The sequence below is a fragment of the Vulpes vulpes genome, unplaced genomic scaffold, assembly GCF_048418805.1.
Source record: "Vulpes vulpes isolate BD-2025 unplaced genomic scaffold, VulVul3 u000000746, whole genome shotgun sequence".
Taxonomy (NCBI): Eukaryota; Metazoa; Chordata; class Mammalia; order Carnivora; family Canidae; genus Vulpes; species Vulpes vulpes.
In genome coordinates this window covers 49,301-68,469 of record NW_027325833.1, presented here as the reverse complement: position 1 = coordinate 68,469, position 19,169 = coordinate 49,301, and the positions used below count along the sequence as shown (strand labels likewise).

The window sequence follows — 19,169 nt, the reverse complement described above, 5'->3', positions numbered from 1 at the left end:
GTTTCTTTTGCCTTCGTGGATGTATCTTGCAAGAAGTTACTGTGGCCGAGTTCAAAAAGGGTGTTGCCTGTGTTCTCTTCTATGATTTTGATGGACTCTTGTCTCACATTTAGATCTCTCATCCATTTTGAGTTTATCTTTGTGTATGGTGAAAGAGAGTGGTCCAGTTTCATTCTTCTGCATGTGGATGTCCAATTTTCCCAGCACCATTTATTGAAGAGACTGTCTTTCTTCCAATGGATAGTCTTTCCTCCTTTATCGAATATTACTTGACCATACATTTCAGGGTCCACTTCTGGGTTCTCTATTCTGTTCCATTGATCTATGTGTCTGTTTTTGTGCCAGTACCACACTGTCTTGATGACCACAGTTTTGTAGTACAACCTGAAATCTGGCATTGTGATGCCCCCAGCTATGGTTTTCTTTTTTAAAATTCCCCTGGCTATTCGGGGTCTTTTCTGATTCCACACAAATCTTAAAATAATTTGTTCTAACTCTCTGAAGAAAGTCCATGGTATTTTGATAGGGATTGCATTAAACGTGTAAATTGCCCTGGGTAACATTGACATTTTTACAATATTAATTCTGCCAATCCATGAGCATGGAATATTTTTCCATCTCTTTGTGTCTTCCTCAATTTCTTTCAGAAGTGTTCTATAGTTTTTAGGGTATAGATCTTTTACCTCTTTGGTTAGGTTTATTCCTAGGTATCTTATGCTTTTGGGTGCAATTGTAAATGGGATTGACTCCTTAATTTCTCTTTCTTCAGTCTCATTGTTAGTGTATAGAAATGCCATTGATTTCTGGGCATTGATTTTGTATCCAAAACAGGAGCTTATTAACCCTCTTTAAAACGCCATATGGGTCAAATGGATTTCTTTTTGTTGTGGTTGTTTTGTTTTCTTTTTTTGGACTGATAACGATTTTTCCATGGACTTCCGGGGATGAAAGTTATCACATTGGCTTCCCTCTGGCTCTGTTAACTGATGGAAGAAATACTTCTCTGCTATGCCCTGTGCAGGTCTCAAAGTGTGGTTTGCAAACCAAGAGCATCAGCATTACCTGGGAGTTCGTTAGAAGCAAAGTCTCAGGTCCACCCCAGACCTACTGAATCAGAATGTCATGAAGAAACAGCTATTTTGAGTTTCATTTTACAGTATGACAACCCTGCTCACACTGAGTCTCGACATTTAGATAAGGAACCAAGGTTAGGATTTCCCCACAAGTTCCTGCTTTGGTCTTCCAGGGGTACCTTTTATTTTATTTTTTTAATAATAAATTTATTTTTTATTGGTGTTCAATTTGCCAACATACAGAATAACACCCAGTGCTCATCCCATCAAGTGTGCCCCTCAGTGCCCGTCACCCAGTCACCCCCACCCCCCGCCCTCCTCCCCTTCCACCACCCCTAGTTCGTTTCCCAGAGTTAGGAGTGTTTATGCCAGGGGTACCTTTTAATAAACACCATTCAGGGTAGAGGCTGCAAAAAGTTAGTGACTTCCACCCCAACCACCTTATAAATAAAGGTGTTTGCTACCCTGCTCTCTTATGTCCTTCGTGCTCCTGACTTGGGACAGACGTCTGCCTTTGCCCAGGCTCATTACACCCTCTCACTCCTATTTATGGGATCTGTAAGTAATACATCTTGTAACTTTATTTTCTTTGTGTGCATATATTGAAATGGTGCCTTTGATCAAAATGGCCCCTGGAGTTTTCAGTTCCCCAAAGTGGGGACACTCAGGGAACTACTTGTTGGCTCCATGTGGGTAGCCTGGGTCCCCTCATTCAGCAGGTCATAATCTGCAGATTCTTAATTTAATAACACCAGTGACAGGTCCACAGGAATACAGTGGGAACCAGAAGTCTGGTTTTTAACAGTTTTCTTTGTCATTCTGCTACATACCTAGGGTTTTTTTTTTAAGATTGCATTTGAGCACCTGTTCTCAATTTTAGCTGCATACTGGAATCACCTTGGAGTCTTAAAAATATACTGATGCTTGGGTCTCTCCTCCAGAGTCTGGTTTAATTGTTGTGGTCTAGGGACTGGGATTTTAAAAAGTTCCCAAGTGACCTGATGTTCACCCAGGTTTGAGAAGCAGCTCATTACAGCACATTAGAGTGCATTACGTGGCCACATATGCCGAGCCCCACCCCAGGCCAACCAAGCCTGAATCTCTGGGGCTGGGACCTGGATATTAGCACATATATATTGGCGTTGGTGTTTCTTCAAGCTCCCCCGATGATTCTAATATGTGGTCAGGGTGGAGAACTACTTCATTATTTTAACACTCCTTACCTCCTGTTACTTGCTTTTCCCCATGGGCTCAGTAGTGAGGTTTTTTTTTTTTTTTTTTTTTTTTTCTGGTGAGCAAGCATAGGAGGATTTCAGCAAGCATAGGACCTGCCACTTTGTCTGGACCAGCAGGTTTGTCTGTATCTCCATGGTGCCCTAAGTTTTCCAGTGGCAGCAGGAGAATTATGATTTTCTCGCTCTGCCGGTATCTCTGACTGGGTAGTCTGCCAAATTCAGGGGCCAAGTGTTAGCAGGTGCATTTGGCTAGCAGACTAATCCATGTTATCCAACATCACTTTGGAGATCAAAATATCCTCCCTTGTAAAGGTGATGCTGGAGAACATGGATTAGTCTGCTAGCCAAATAGGTTTGCTAACATTTGGCCCCAGAATTTGGCAGACTTATCCAGTCAAATACTCGATTCCTATGTCTGTCTTTCAATTGTTTCCAAATTTGAGCAGGGTTTAAGAGAGGGTTATGTATTAGTCCTTAAAACCCCATCTCTAACACCAAAGAGAGCCTAACTTAGCTGTTGAGTTGCTCTGCCCCATCTCTATGCTGGTTATCAGGGTAGAGATGCTACCCAAAGTACTTCCTGAAGAAATGTTTTGCACCCCAAACTCCTGGCCAGCTTTTACTGACCTCAGCAGATCTTTCCCAAAGACCTTGCTTCATCATCAGAAAAAACTTATGCTGTCTGAAGAGGGTCATATTAGGAGATTGCAATAGTCTTCTACAAGCTAGTGACTCAGCCATCCTTAGTACATTCTCTTTGGAGTCCAAAGGACTTGGGTTCAAATCCTATTTGGCTTTATTACTCACCAGTTGGGGGCCTTGAGCAAGTTATTCTCCTTTTTGAACCTCAGTTACCTTGTTTGTGAAATAGGATTTTGATAACCAAGTGAACTAATGGGACTATGAATATGAAAATGCTTTATAATCTGTGAAAAGCCATGACATACTAGATAGAGGCAGTTATAATGAGCTCATATTCTAGATGGAGAGATTGGATGTGGAGATATATCAACCCATTGTTCTTGTACAAGACTTGATAACATTTTTCAATGGTACAGATACATTATTGGCGTCTGGAGGAGGAAAAATTGAGGACTGGTCATCCAGCCTCGGGAATCACTAGAGTCTCCTTGTGTCAAGGGAGGATTGGACCCACCACACTGATCTCTGTCCTCTATGCTTCATTCACTTTTCCTATAGGGACAGCATACAAGGGCCTTAGGGGAGGGCTTCCACCGTTTATGTTCTAACCCAAGGAACAAATGGCCCTTCCCTTAATTCCCTGCAGCACAGTTGAGCCTGGAGGGGACAGGTAAAACAAGATGTTATTAATAGAAGGAAATTGTGATAGAGAGTAGCACATGATGAGGCATATGGAGAGCACAGCTTCACTATTCACTCTGCTTCAGTATACAGTCTCTATGGAGAGATTTACTATACTTCTAACCAGGGAAGTTGTGGACTAAATTTATGTAGGAACCAACCTACAGCTTTGTCGATAGGTAAGCAAAATCTCAAATCCTTCACATGGTCCTTACGGCATTGCTGATCTCACCCCTGTGGCCCTCTTTTGACTTCAACCTCCTTTTACACACCCTCCCTACACCTTGCTCTCTGAGTTCCAGGTGTACTGGCTTCTCTGTTGCCCTTGACAAACTCCCTCCACTTCAGATCCTTCACACTGGGAAGCTCCACCCCCTTGGAACAGACCTCTTCAGCCCTTGCCTACCCCATCTTTGCCTGGTTAACTCCTAAGCCTCCTTTGAAGCTCCCTTCCTCCAAGAGCTTTTCTGGACTGTTCTTCCTATTCCATATTTAGTTAGGTTTCCCTATAAAAGACTCTCTTATCATAAGATATATCATGATATATCTACTTTTAGCACAGATCAAAATTATAATTAAGGAATTGAATCATTATTGTTCAGTGTCTGTTTTCCACTCTGACATAAGCTGTTCACCATTGTACATCCATATCCTTGCACACAGGAGGCACTCAGATTTGTGGGATTAATGAATAGTGAATAGAGATGGCTTCTCAGAACAAGCAGGATTAGAGTTGGGACCTGAGGTAGGCCTGGACTCCTTTGTCAGAGCAGTAGAATGTAAGGAACACTGGACTGAGAGTCAGGAATCCCAGATTCTGGGGTCCAGCCCTGTGACTCATCTATTCACTCAAGAGATATTCATGAAATACCCACTGTAGGCCAGGCACTCTGTTAGGCCCTGGAGAGACAGTGGTCAACAAATTGGTCATGGTTTCCTTCTCCTGGAGGTCCAGAGAAGGAACCAGATGTGATTAAATACACAAATAAATGTAAGATCCCAACTCTGATAAATGAGATGAAGAAGAGGTACGTAGAGCAATGAGAGTATGTACTAGTGAGGGTTAATTGAGTTATGGAGTCCAGAGAAGTCTTTTCTGACAACAGTATAGTTTTGTTTTGCATTTTTTTCTATTGAGGTATAGTTTTGATTAATTTTGACAAATATATGCACCAGTGTAATCATCATTCAGATCAATTTAGAGGAAATTTTCATTACCCTAGAAAGTTCCCATGTGTTTCTTTCAAATCAATCTCCCAGGAAACCATTGTAATTGATCTGCTTTCTATCACTATATATCAGTTTTGGCTAGAATTTTGTATAAACAGATTTATTCATGTTATTGCATGTATCAGTAGTTCATTCATTTTTTATTTTTAATTTTATTTTTAAAAAAAGATTTTATTTATTTATTCATGAGAGACACAGAGAGAAAGAGAGGCAGAGACACAGGCAGAGGGAGAAGCAGGTTCCTTGCAGGGAGCCAGATGTGGGACTCGGTCCCAGGTCTCCAGGATCTCACCCTGGGCTGAAGGTGGGGCTAAAACTGCTGAGCCACCGGGGCTGCCCTCATTCATTTTTTTATTGTTGAATTGAATTCTACTGTATGCCTATATCTTACCTATCCATTCACATGTTGATGAATATTTGGGTTGTTTCCTATTGTGTGTTTTAAGATTTTTATTTATTTATTTATGAGAGCAAGAGCTTGTGGGGTGGGGGAGGGGCGGAGAGAGAGAGAACCTCAAGCAGCCTCTGTGCTGAGTGCAGAGCCTGATGCGGGGATCCATCCCAAGACTCTGAGATCACAATCTGAGCCAAAACTAAGGGTCGGACACTCAACCAACTGAGCCACTCAGGCACCCCTATTGTCAGTTTTTTTAAGTGATTAAATGTGTGTGTGTAAAGTGTAAAGTGGTATCTCATGTAGTTTTAATTTTCATATTAAAGAGGGATGATATGAAGCAGAAATCTGAAGGATGAGAAGCAGATGAGGTGAAGGGGGTGGGTAATAAGTGTTCTGGGCAAAGGTCATAGAATGTGCAATGGCCCCAAGGTGGGTAGGAGCAGAATAGTCATAAAGAACTGAAAGGGAGTGTGGTGTGGGGTGAAGCTAGTGAGGTTAATGGTAGGAAGCACCGAACCCTTCATCTTCAAGGGACCATGTGGGTCTGGGCAATGCACAAACCAGCAGTGACCAAAGTGAACTAAACAAATGAACAAATAAAACCCATTAATGGCCTGGGCTGCATAAAACCCCAGGAATTTCATATTACCCTGGGAAGCAGGGAGGGAAGCTCAAAATGAGCAAAATGGAATTTCTTGTCATCTCATCAGAAAGGTGCTCAAATGAATCATATCTGATTTACAGAACATGAAAGAAATGCACATTTCCTGCATGTGACCACTTGATTGCAAATTCCTGTGTACCACATAAAGAAGAGTAGGACTGCTGGGTGGTGGTGAGTACCTGTTTGAGGTTTGAGACCAGGAATTTAAAATGAAGTCATTCAGCCTGCTTGTATGATTTTTCTCTGACAACATTCAGCTGTTTAGGTGCAGGCATGAAAGCTCATCTTAGACTGTAGTGTTTAGCCAGATTGCGTTTTTTTCCAGGAAAGTATATTGGAGGTTGAGGTGGGTAAGGAAATGATTACAATGATGAATCATGGACTCCAAGCTGGACCAGGAGGGAAATGAAGAATGGACAAATAATTGGTGGGATTAATGGATTAGAGGTCTCAATGAGGTTGAAGAATTATAGCAAATGGGGTCCTAGCACACAGAATTGAAAGGACGGGAGGTGGTAAATGGAGAGTGAGGCATTTTATTTTCATATTTCGAAGATGGGCCCTTTTGGGGGTGATTAAAGTGTCAAGAGTGTGAATTTGGAAGGGTAGCTTAGCGAAGAGGGTTGTTGGAGGTAAGAAGATGAAAGGACTGAGAGACCAGGGTGTTGAACAGATTATCGATATGGATGTTAAACTCCCCTATGGTGTTCAAGCATGGTGGGAGAAGTTGGAAGGGGCAGGGGAAGATCATGTGGGAGGTCAGTAGATGACAGCAATCAAGATGGTCAGGGGGTATATCTGAATGGAAAGAGCTTCGAATGAACAGAGATCTTTGCAGGAGGTGTGGGTGGGTGGGGGAACCATTAGGAAACTCAGAGTCAACTCTAGTATCACCGTATTTCACTGACATCCTTCCTAGGGCAAGTGAACCACATGAAACAAAACCACCAGAAACCTTTCAACTGGGAATGATTTATTTTAGGTCTTGCCACCAGGAGGCGTTGTCAATCCCGGAACGCGGACCTCCAAGCCGTCCCTGGAGGCCCGGACAGTGAGTCTCAGCCTGAGCACTGAGGACCCCTACGGCTCTTGTCAGATATTGCAAGGAGCTCAGCCATCCTTCCCCACAGCTGCCCTTACCTGTAGGGAGATTCTAAGCGTCTGTAAATCTTAAGAAAAGAAAAAGAAAGGAAAAAGGAAAAAGGAAAGGAAAAAGAAAAAGAAAATAAAAAAAGAGAAAAGAAAAAAGAAAAGAGAAGAGAAAAGAAAAAAAAGAAAAAAATACAAATTCCTAAATTCCTTTAAAGAGGCTACTGAGCTATTGGAAGGTTTTAGTTATCATGTATTTTTCCAACAAAAGATGTCTAAAAGTACCACTGCTATCACGTAGAGTTTTATGCTATTTTCTCCTGGGTAAAAGGAGTCCTCATAATCGCAGGTTTTGAGAGTTGATGGTAATATTGTACTTAAAATTTTTTTCCCAAATGAATTTTTTTTATTTTTTGTATTTTTATTTTTATTTTTTTTGGTATGTAGCATGAGGTAGTGGGAAGAGCATAGGGCTGGAATTAGAATTGCAGCAATTATTTATTATCATTATAATCAACATTTGAGTGTTTATATGCACCCGAAACTAATATAAACATTGTATATAAATTGATCATTTGTTCCTCCTATGATCTTATAAGGTAGGTACTATCATTAGCCCCATTTGACAGATAAATAGGGAGAGATTAGGTTACTTGCCCAAGGTCACACAGCTAATGGGAGTTGTGTGGGTGGTGGGATGGACGTAAATTTCACTTTTCTACTCTAGTTGGGAGAAAGAAAACCTCTGAATCTCAGTAGCTTAACTCAACAGACATTACCTGCTTTATGTAGGTTGGCAGGAGGCTTGGGCTTATCGTGCTAACTTAGGGACCCAGGCTGACATGTTTCATTTTGACACACGCTTTCACCATCACTGATCTCCGTACAAGGAAAAGAGTACGCTACAATGTCTGCAATGGAATCACAGTGCCGCTGCTTGAAAATGATGTGTGTCATTTCTCATATTTCACCAGCCAAAGCAGTTCATATGCCACTCCCAAATTTGAGGGTACAAGGAAATGCACTCCTGCCATGAGCCCGGAAGGAGTCAAACCAGACTGTTTGGTATTAATGATTACCACTAACACTCAGGCCTTGGGCGGGTCACGCCTTCCTTGGCCTCAGTTTCTCTACTTACAAAATGAACACAGTCATTTTACAAGGGTCCCTTGTCATGAGGCTCCCTCATTAAATGGGAATGGTGATTACGGTTATGATGGAGCCGACCAGCCGACCGGTTGCATCCCACCAAACTTCCACCAGCTGAAAATCTCTCTCACCACAGGCGGCCCCGTGGTGTGACATACACAGCTGTCTGCAGAAAGGCCTTTGTCCAAGGACACCGGCCAACCTTTGGTTCCTGCACACACCTACGGTTCTGGAGGATATTGCTTTCATTTCCATCAACAGCCAGCCGCAGTTGTACTCCTAGTGTTTGCTCGAAAGCTCAGTCTGGAACCACCAGCTGCCAATTCATGTTGAAAGCTTGAGACTGCTTTGGCTTAGGAGTGTGCGGGTCTTATAAGTGTTCTTCACCCTGGCTCCCCGAGCTCTATCTTCGCATTGAGTCAGATCCCCAGGACTGTTGACTTGCCTGCTCACAATTTCACTCCGCTGACAACTCCCAGGATATCTGCTCTGAGTCAGAGATGAGCTAAGCTACAGAAACTCCTTTGTTGGCCAAGGGCTGAAGATGCTGATAGCAGTACACACACACAGAAAATACTCTTAAAAAGTGCATTTGTCGGGCAGCCCGGGTGGCTCAGCAGTTTAGCGCCGCCTTTGGCCCAGGGCGTGACCCCAGGGTCCCGGGATTGAGTCCTGCATCGGGCTCCCTGCATGGAGCCTGCTTCTCCCTCTGCCTGTGTCTCTGCCTCTCTCTCTGTGTTTCTCATGAATAAGTAAATAAAATCTCTTTTTTTAAAAAAAGTGCATTTGTCAATTCCATGCAAACACTAGTGACCACACTGCCAGAGCAGAGCACTCGGCCGGCTCCTTTCCCAGGGCTCGTCTAGCTGTACAGTCATTCGTCCTCCTTCCTGCTCCTCTGATAGGCCAGGCGGCGAACCTCGTGGAAATGGGGGGGACTATCTTCCCATCTGGGTTTCACAGCAGATGCGAGAACTTGGTACTAAGCGGGTACTCGATAAAAAAGATGCTCCTGCAGATCCTTCGCGTAGGTTAACACCTGCTGACTTGCTCGGAGAACTTCACTGTCTAACGGATGCGCAATTAGGCCACCTGAACTTCAGGCCCTGAGAGCCTATGGAACTAAAAAATAAGGTCAAAACCGGGGAGGAGGAAGAGAAGCGCGCGGAAAAAAAAATAAATAAAGAGGCCATCTCAGGCGGCGGGAGCAGATGTGGACGCAGGAAGCACAAGGTGACACGGCGCTCGGCGAGGACCACGCTGAGACCGAGGGGTCAGCGGGAAGGCTGGAACCAGGTGCCCCGGGGGCGTCTGAGGTCACGGTGCAGAAGGAGGAAACCGCAGGACTTTGATTGCAGACAATGAGGGGAAGGCGTAAAACCACGGCGGTGCATCAGATCCTGCGGCCACGAGCTCCAGCAAAGGCGAGGCTGGGGCAAAGTAGGAAGCGCACGGCCTCCCCGGAGCTTCCTCCCGGGTGCGGGCCCGCCCCCGGGGAGCCCCGCCTCCCCCGTCACGTGGCCTGAGTCGCCCTCGGCACGTGACCCACCTCGCTCCCCGCCAATCAGCCCGCGCAGGGGCGGGACGCCGAGGCCGAGGGGCGGGCGCGCGCGGGGGATGGTGGGGAGGGGGCCTCTTCTCGCGAGCCTTGCCGCCGTCGCTCCTTAGCCGCCCACGGGCCCGGAGCGGAGATCTCGCGAGGCTTGGGCGCTGCGGCGGTAGGAGGAGGACGGAGAAGGACGGAGCCGGGCTGTTGCTGCCTCCCTCGCTCACTCCCTCGCGCTCTCGCCCGCCCCCTCCCTCCCTCCCCTCCCTTCCCCGGCCCCGGCTCCGGCCCCGGCCCATTCGCTGTTCGGTCTTCCGCAGGGAGGATGTCGGGCTCGTCGCTCCCCAGCGCGCTGGCCCTCTCGCTGCTGCTGGTCTCTGGCTCCCTCCTCCCGGGGCCGGGCGCCGCTCAGAACGGTGAGCGCGGGGCCGGGGGCGGGCCGGGCGGGGGCCGGGGGCGGCGGGGGCCGGCGGGGCTGGGCGCCCGCGGGGGACACCCGGCCGGGAGTCCGGGGAGCCGGCCGCACGGCGTGGGGCTCGGCGCTCCGGGCCGGGGCGGGGACGCCGGGGAGCCGGCGCGGGGAGCTGGAGTAGCGGGGGCGGATGGCGAGGGGGCGCCGCTGCTCGAGACGGTGTCCGTGTTCCGGGCGGCGGCAGCGGTGTCTCCGCCGGGCTCCCCGGGAGGACGCGGCGGGGGGGGGGGGGGTCCCGGGCACCGGGGTCACGCAGGATTCTGCAGGGCGGGGGGGGGTGGCCCGCGAGGCCGGTGACAGCCTGAAAAATAAGGGAGACTCCGCGGTGGGGGGAGGGGAGGGGAGTCCTGAAGCATCCTGAGCCGCGTACGGGAGCCCCGGGGAGGGGGGGGGAGGGGAGGTAGGTGGGGAAGCTAAGGTGGTGGGCTGGCTGCGGGGAGGGGTGCGCAGAGAGGAGCAGCTGTGGCTGCTACGAGGTGGGGAAGAGGGCTGGGTTTGCTAAGGAGGGTGGAGTGTTGGGCATTCTGGGGTAGCGGTGGGGAGAGCGGAACGGAGTTTCTAAATAAGGAGAGGAAAAATGAGCAAAGGATGGGGGAGAAAGGTGGGGGGGGGAGTATTTATTAGAGCAGCCAGGTGCCCCCGGTGCAGAGGTGGGGATGGGGCCGAGTCAGCCTCAGGGAAGGGAGTAGACGGCGGGAAGCCGGGGCTGCGATGCGGGGTCGCGGTGCGGGGGATGTGTCGGGGGCTCCGTGGGTCAGCACCCCCCCCCCCGCGCCCCGGAAGGCCCGGCGGCCGACCTGCACCTGCCCTGGTCGGCGGGGCGGACTCCGTGGCTGCAGACGGCGGGCGGGATCTGGACGCCGCGCGTTTGGAGAGGACCTTAAAAGTTGCAAAGCAGAACAGGCGTTATTTTTTTCTCTGAGGACCACAGGAGCAGCTCCTGAGCTGCGTGCGTGCAGGGAATAGTGGGGAGACCATCAGGTTGATGCAGTTTGGGAGCTCTGTAGAGAAGATGGGGGAAACGGTGATGCTGCAAGGGGAGGGGAAGGGGGGGGGTAATCCAGGCAGAAAATATTCTGCATATTGGCGAAGCTGTTGCATGCGGTTCAGCTGCTGACTTGGTCTTTCGGAGGCGAAAAGTACTAGGAACTAGTTTCTGCTTTTGTGGTGTGGAAGCGGCCTTTAAGAGATTTTTAAAAAATTTAATTAAAAAAAATTTTTATATATAGGGAAGAATTTATGAGAAGTCCCTACTGGAGTGAACTAGAAATTACTTTTGCTAATTCTCCAGTGTCTCGTTATACTAGAACAATTTAGGATTACTCTCGTTAGGATAGTTGAAATTTAATGGGCGTTCGTTAAAAAAAAAAAAAAAAAATCAGTGATTGAGCCAGTGGAGTTAAGCTGTCCATGGAGAGTGTGAGCTTAAAATGCTGAAGATCGCGATGAAAATACATCCATAAAGTATTGAAAGAGCACCATCAGTTAAATAAAAAGTGTGTGTTGTACCAGATTGCACTGATCAAATCTTACGTATGCTGCATGCTCTTAAATGCTCACTGCAGGGGTTAGGAAGGAAATATTTTTTCCACGTCTAGCATGGAATTTGTGAAGTCTGTGGATATTTTGTCAGTTTCCCCCAAAGCATGCGGCCACGGTGGAACGCAGAGTAAAGTCTGATTTTCGTTTCATTAGTTTTTAGCCTGTGTTAAGAATATGACTTAAAAGGAGCCTGATACTGATTTCAGCTATTTGATTTGTGGGAATAGCACGGTTTCATCTGGCCGGGTAGGTGAGAGATTCTTGATCTTAACCTGTTTAATCTCTGTGCTGTGGTTTAGCTTCTTTCAGTGATTTATAATACGGCAAAATTGTAGTTTCTTAGCAACTAAAGCAATGTTTCTGGATAGGCTTACCAAAGATTTGACTGGCTATTCTCAGTGAGATGTGTTCTAAATACAGCATAGTGCAGCTTTTCCTTGAAATGAGCTTGAATTCAGTCATATGACCTGACTGGTGAAGTGAAGCTGAGCTTGTAGTTGACCCAAATGTATGTAAATTTAATTTAAGGAAGAAATGACTGTTTTTGTGAGTGTGTGAGTCCATATAGGTAAGGATGCCATTTTATGGCTTTCTGTAACATGCTTTATAAGATTCATGCTTTCAACTGGTAATAGCAGTATAAGAGACTGATATCTGGTCATGAAGTTTGTATTTTCTTACAGTGCATCAACAATGCATACCATGCTTGGTATGATGTCAAAATGTTAGATTATTTATTTAAAATGATGGTTTAGAAAAAACAAAACACCACCACCATCAAACCTAAGTGTTTCTGGATTAGGTATGTAGTAGTTTAGACTGATTATAAATGTTTTTCAAAAGGTCTCTTTCATTATTCCTAAAATGAAGAATTTGGATCGAGGACCCTCAAGGCATCTTGCTTCTCAGTTTGTGACTCATAACCCTACAGACTTAAGACTTTCTCATCCAAATATTTAGACTTGTAGGGCCACAGTTTCAAGTAAAATCCTTAGCTAAGATACTGGTTTTTGTATTTATCAAGAAAAATGTAATTCGTTTTAAAGGAAGAAATTTGTTTTAAAAAGTAAACCTTTCTGATAAGGCATTAAAAACTTTAGGCTTTAAAATTAAAATTGAATGAGGATAAACCAAACGGTATTATATAGAGATCAAGACCACAGACTTTGGATTGTGATAGACCTGGGTTTGAGTCCCAGCTCTTCTAGTTAAGTGATCTTGTATAAAGTGCTTAATACTTCCAAACCTCAGCTTTATCATCTGTAAAAGGAAGTTTATAATAATGCCAGTCTCCTAGGGATGATGCAGAGATTGTGAGAAAATGGCTAGAAAGCTTAGATTTCTGCCTGGGTATAGTGAGTTTCAGTAGGGAGTGAGTTTTTACTATATGTAACACTTGTTTTACTGTATGTAACATGTGTTACTATATGTTACTGTATGTGCCATATGCTGCATTATGTAGCATAACAGTAACTATATGTACTAAATATTTGCTCGTTATATAGCCTTGGCGGTTACTGTTACTATCTATTAAAAAGTAGCATTATTAATTGTTTTTCATCATGTATATGTTGAACATCTAATTGTTAATGTTGCTCACTATCTTCAATAAAATTAAGTAGGCCATTTTGAAGGCCCTGAACAGAGAGATTTGTGCTTTTGCTTATGTAACTTTAAGTGACCAGCTGCGCTGCCTCTGCAATTGCACATTCTAGTGAGAAAGTTTGTATTTCCATTTTATTGTTGGGGAGATTTCATGGCTTCCTTTTGAACTAAATATCTTTCATATGGGTTAGGTATTGTGTTTTCATGGGATCCCACTGTTGTGAAAAAGAGAAGTGGAGTGTAGTGCCTGGCACACAGTGGGAGTGTTGGAGATGTTAACTGATGAACGAATGTGGAGTGTAAAAATGTAATATGTTCATACTGAAAATATAAAATTGGATAATTAACACTGCTTAGTGGGAGAAAATCAGGAGTCTAATGAATTTTATTATCAATGAGCTAAATTTTAAGAAACCATTTTGCTTGGGTGATACTAGGTAGTTGTGAATATTGTCATTTGTAACAGTGCCAGTATTAGCAATAGACGATTCACAAATGTTTTTTCTTTTCTGTCAAGTGCTGTTTGCTTCAGTAGTTTGGCAGTTTTCTCTCTCTGAGTATGTTTTTAGACATGTATTTGCTATTCATTGTGCATCTTCTTTGGGTGAACTGAAATGAGTGGCAGAAGACAGATGTTACCTACAGCATCTGTGGCGCAATTGACATGCCAGATGTCTAGCAAAGAGATCTTAACATAATTAATCCAAATAAGATTTTAAATGACCAGAAGACATAGTTTGCCTTGGAATAAAGCATTTCCTAAGGAGGTTATAAGCCTCCAGTCTCTTAGGCAACTAACAAATGTCACTACTGATAAAATGGAGCACCTAGCATGAGAAATTGGGTCTTGGGTGTAGGGTTGAAAGGCCATGTTACTGAGTCAGGATTGCTCCTGGGCTCTTAGTCTTTGTTTTTCAGGGTTACTGGATTCAAATCAGAAAGAGATGCAGATTGGGTTTTTGTGTTGTCAGACTTACTAGAGCTGACTTGTTAATACACCAAGGTTTAAAACAACAATGAGGAAATAAAAGCCCTTAAACATAAATGTGCTCCACAGTCCAAACATTTGCCGTAAATTAAGAGTGAAGATCATTGCAGGTCTGACTTGAGTTCTACAAATCCTCATAAGAAATTGGACTATTTTATCTTGAAGGAATCCCCTTCTTCTACCTCAATACAATTTTGACATGAAATATTTTCTCTAGTGGAACATATCTTTAGACATTAGTAAAAGGCAAAATGTTGCTGTATTGTCTTTATTATTATTATTTTAAATAAAAGTCATTGTTTAACTAGGGCTGCAAAGATGAACAGATATGATCAGATAAGTGCTCTCACAAAATGAACATTTTTTCCAAAAAAAGTAAACTATTTACTTAGTTTGAGGTACTTTTTCAAAGTAAGATGTATGTAAAATCTGATACTTTGCTGGATCTATGTAAAAGTTTTTGTTTGTAAGACTGGGAAGGTAACTAGCTAACATCTACACAAATGAAATATGTAGAAAAATAATGACTATTGGATATTGTGCAGATGTTCAATAAAAGTTTGGGTAAAATTATGCAAATAAATTTTGGAAGAGGTGAATTCTATGAAAATTTATCTGCGTTTGTAACAATCTAGACAGCATCAGAAGTAGAGACTGAAGTTCTAAGAGAAATGGAAAGAGAAGAAAGCTTTCAGTAGTACAAGGAGAAAAGTAGGATGTAAAACTGAGGAATAGATCTTCACTTGAGCATCTGGAAAAATAGAATCTGTCAGAAAGTAAATAGAGCAGGGACTTTTAAAGTAAATTCACACATCAGTGTTTAAAAAAATGGTACAAAATCACCTCCTGTGAACAATTGGCTTGACTTTCAGTGTGTCTTTCTAAACAAAACATTATCATGTGAATTTTTAAAAATACCATTGATAACATGGAGTTTAATTTTAAGCACTTAGATAAATGCCTTTTTAAACTTGTTTGTGAGGTTTTTGTGGATTTTTTTTTTCAGAATTCCTAATTTTAGTTGGTAAGGAAGGAAACCTCTCCAGTAAAATAAGTTGATTTATAAATTGTTAGTTTTATAGGCGTATACATATATATGTATGTAATCTAACTAAGTTTAAAGTGAAATATTGCAGTAATTTTATGTAAAAACATTTCTGTGTACACCATTATCTGTTTTTCAAGAATTTATTCAATTTAGGAGAGGGAGTCAAGATTTGTACCTAATTCCAGTTTACTATGTTATCTAAAACGGAGAGTAGGCCTAACTTTTTGTTCTTATGAACCTAAGTGAGGTTATTTTGACCTGATTGCTCAGAACTATTAATTGGTCTGTCTGTATAGAAATGAGGTTTAAAGAATTTCGTAAGTATCTACTTTTATTTGCATACAATAAGTTAGTGGGAGACATGTTAAATGTTCCTCACCTACCTGCTGGTTGTTTTGTTTTGTTTCTTGTTTTTGTTATATTTCAAGCTTAAAAACCCAGTCCTGTCTTCATTAAAACAGATTGTGGTTAGCTTTGATGGAATTCTCTTCTGTTAAGTTCCTTGTACTAAAAAGTAGTGAATGGTATTCTTTTGCATTTCTGAAAACAATTATGGAATGTTTTAAGACTGGCTTTCTTTCCAAATAATCCTAATTACTAGAAGCTTATGGTATATTTTATGGTATTTTTCAGAAATATATCAGTTTATTTTTTTTTTATTTTTATTTTTTTGAAATATATCAGTTTAGATATGGTTTGTTTCCCTTTGTTTTATCTTAGTTTATATCATTGTTAAATCCAAGAATTGCTTCAAATTGACTGGACAATGACCTATAAATGAGATGATGTTGAAATCACTCTGAAAGTGTTAAGGTTCTATATATTATGACAGTTTCTATTATCAGAAAACATGAAGTTACAGATAGTACCAATAGTTTTAATCCTATCCAAATGTATACTCACATTTTATTTTATTTTATTATTTTTGAAATATTTTATTTATTTATTCATGAAAGAGAGAGAGAGAGAGAGAGAGGCAGAGACACAGGCAGAGGGAGAAGCAGGCTCCATGCTGGAAGCAGGACATGGGACTCGATCCTGGGTCTCCAGGAATGCACCCCGGGCTGCAGGCGGCACTAAACTGCTGCGCCACCAGGGCTGCCCTATACTCACATTTTAAAAGTGATTGAGTATAAAGTACTGTACAAAACAAAACATCAAGTCCTTTTCTGATAGAATACTAATAAAGGAAAATGTTCCATATGTACAATACTATAGTAAGAAACATGACTGTGCTTGTGTATATATATTGTTATGCCATTGATTCTCTTTTCTTCCTGATATAGTATTTGAAAACCACTTTGACTAGATAATGTCTAAACTCTCTTCCAGTTCTAAAATTACACAATTCTATTGACCTTACAGCTTAGGTACCTCTAATGAGTAAAGGGCCTAGAGAGAGAATGCTTTATGTTTTAATAAGTGTTTAGAAACCTAACTTTTTGGAAATAAGAAAAACTGATTTTGAGGCAGGTACTGTTTAACTGCCTTGTAAACCTACTTCAGACATTTGTAGTTTTGTTTTGTTTCAAGGAAGGCAGAATGGTGTGTTATAGAGCTCTTATACTAAACTCACTGGGAAAATTGCCAGTCTGAATGAAACATTTTAAGAAATAAAATCACTGCCAGGTAGGTAGATATTTTGTGTTCTTTCTATTGGTTGAAAAGTAGTTGACTATTGTAGAGGCAATGAAGAGACAGTGAGGCACACATGAATAATTGTATTTATGACTTTCTCCTGTCTCTTATGTATTTTTTTTTAGACCTCTAAACCTTTCCATTATATTTGAACAAGGCAATCCAAGTATTACCTGAATTAAATCTAAGAAAGTTCCTAGATTTATAGTCCTTAGAAACAATATGTTCAAGTCTCAATTTATAAATTTATTCATTATATTTCTTTGTATTTAAATAGACCCATTTCCTTGTTTCTTTTTTTATATTTTTGTTAGAATTTCAAACATATAAAAAATAGTAATATAATAAACTCATACTCATCATCTAGTTTCAAGAGTTATAACTACATCCTTGCTGCTTATTTAAACATAATCTGAAAAATTAACATTACAAACTAAAATTTTCTACATGTTGAAATGCAGTTAGGAGAGATTAGCTTATATTAGTAAAATAGAAAAAATTTGGTTCACAGTTACGTTGAAATGATTCTAAAAATATAAAAGCTCTTTAGAAAAAGGCTTTCACACTTTTGTTTGTGATCCAGAAATACAGATTTTGTGACTGAGTATATGCATAAGTCTATAACATTTTGTACAATATCTGCACTCTGTAATGTATATAAAGAAAGCTATTGTGACCTTGTATCTCAATTTCATAATTCATTAATGGGTGATGAGACACAACAGCATTTTCTACTATGGAGTGGTTTTAGGTTTTATTTTTTATATGCCATGTTAGTCTGGAACAATATGATGATGTTATTGTAAACACGATAAGGATTTTCGTGAGGCATTTGTCAGTAATATCAACATGTACTGTTAATAAGGAAAATATAGTATTGTTGAATTAATACATTAGCCATTAGTTATAGAATATTGATTTTTTTTTCCCTATCTGAACTTGGGACTTAGGGGAAGCTATAGTAATTTGAGTATCATAATCAAAGCATAAGTTTTCTAGTATGTTCAGTTGTCCTTTTCTTTTTTTAAGATTTATTTGAGAGAGAGAGCACGGGAGGGGGGAGTGTGGAGGGGCAGAGGGAGAGAGAGAACAGAATCTCAAGCCGACTTCCCACTGAGCACAGCACCCAATGCAGAGCTTGATCCAAGCAGGGCTTGATCTCAGGGCTCTGAAACCATGACCTGAGCCAGAATTAGAAGTCGGATGCTTAACCACCTGAGTCACCTAGGGACCCCTATAGTCCTTTTAAATTAGAACTTAGGTTCCTTATTCCCTAGTCCCTGCCTTTGAGTTACTGGTTGAGTACAGGGCTGGGAGTACTACCTGTTATTTCAGAGCTGAATGCTTACTCTGATACCCTTGTTTGAGGCACTTTGCTGGTGACAACAGAATAACTTGAGCACTGGCCACAGGAAAAGGGAAAAGGAAAGCAGAAGCAGATCCTAGAGTAGCAAGTTTACTCATTTTTAGACACTGCTTAGAGAAAAAAGGGCAACAATATGTCCTTGTTCTGTCTTGGCAACTATCTGAATACTTTTCTTTCTCTTCCTGTTTCCTCTCTCTTTCTTTTAAGTACTTTTAAAGTAATCTCAACACCCAAGGTGAGGCTCGAACTCAAAACTCTGAGATCTGGAGTCACCTGCTCTACTGATTGAGCCAGTGAGGCACCCTTGAAACACTTTTCAGTCCATAGATTGAAGGAATATGTTAAGTTTAACTTAGGATTTTTTGATTATACAAGTTTAGGACCTTAGAAACCATCGGGGAACAACTGGAAAAATAGCATAGCAGCTCCAGCATTGAAATTATATTTGTTAATGGTGAATATCAAATCATTCACCAAGGAAGATGAAATAAGTGGCCTTAATGCAAACCAGGAAACTGCTACTTAGAAAAGAGCAACTATAAGGAGGTTTCAAATAATTTGCAGGGAACTGTCATTGAATTACCCTTAGACAAATAACCTAGTGATCGCATATCAAAATTATGGTACTACTGACAGTTTACTGTTTTTTTACTAGGATAGAACTCCAAATAATTATGAACACTTTCCAACCACATTTGAGATAAAATGCAGATAATTCTACATTGATGGTTCCATAAGAATTATTAGAAAAGCCTGAAGGAGCTAAATTTAGGGAAAGGGAGCACTAGGGAGATGGGATTCTCT

The 19,169-nt window shown here is 42.1% G+C and overlaps 1 protein-coding gene across 1 annotated transcript in view; it reads left to right on the top strand.

The window, feature by feature from the left end:
- Positions 1 to 9,771: 9,771 nt before the first annotated feature.
- Positions 9,772 to 19,169, top strand: part of NPTN (neuroplastin) — a 58,698-nt gene continuing 49,300 nt past the window's right edge. Inside the window, exon 1 of the mRNA XM_072746422.1 lies at positions 9,772 to 10,122. Within this exon, the coding sequence (XP_072602523.1) occupies positions 10,032 to 10,122 (91 nt within the window). The 5' untranslated portion in view covers positions 9,772 to 10,031. The remainder of the gene's footprint in view (positions 10,123 to 19,169) is intronic.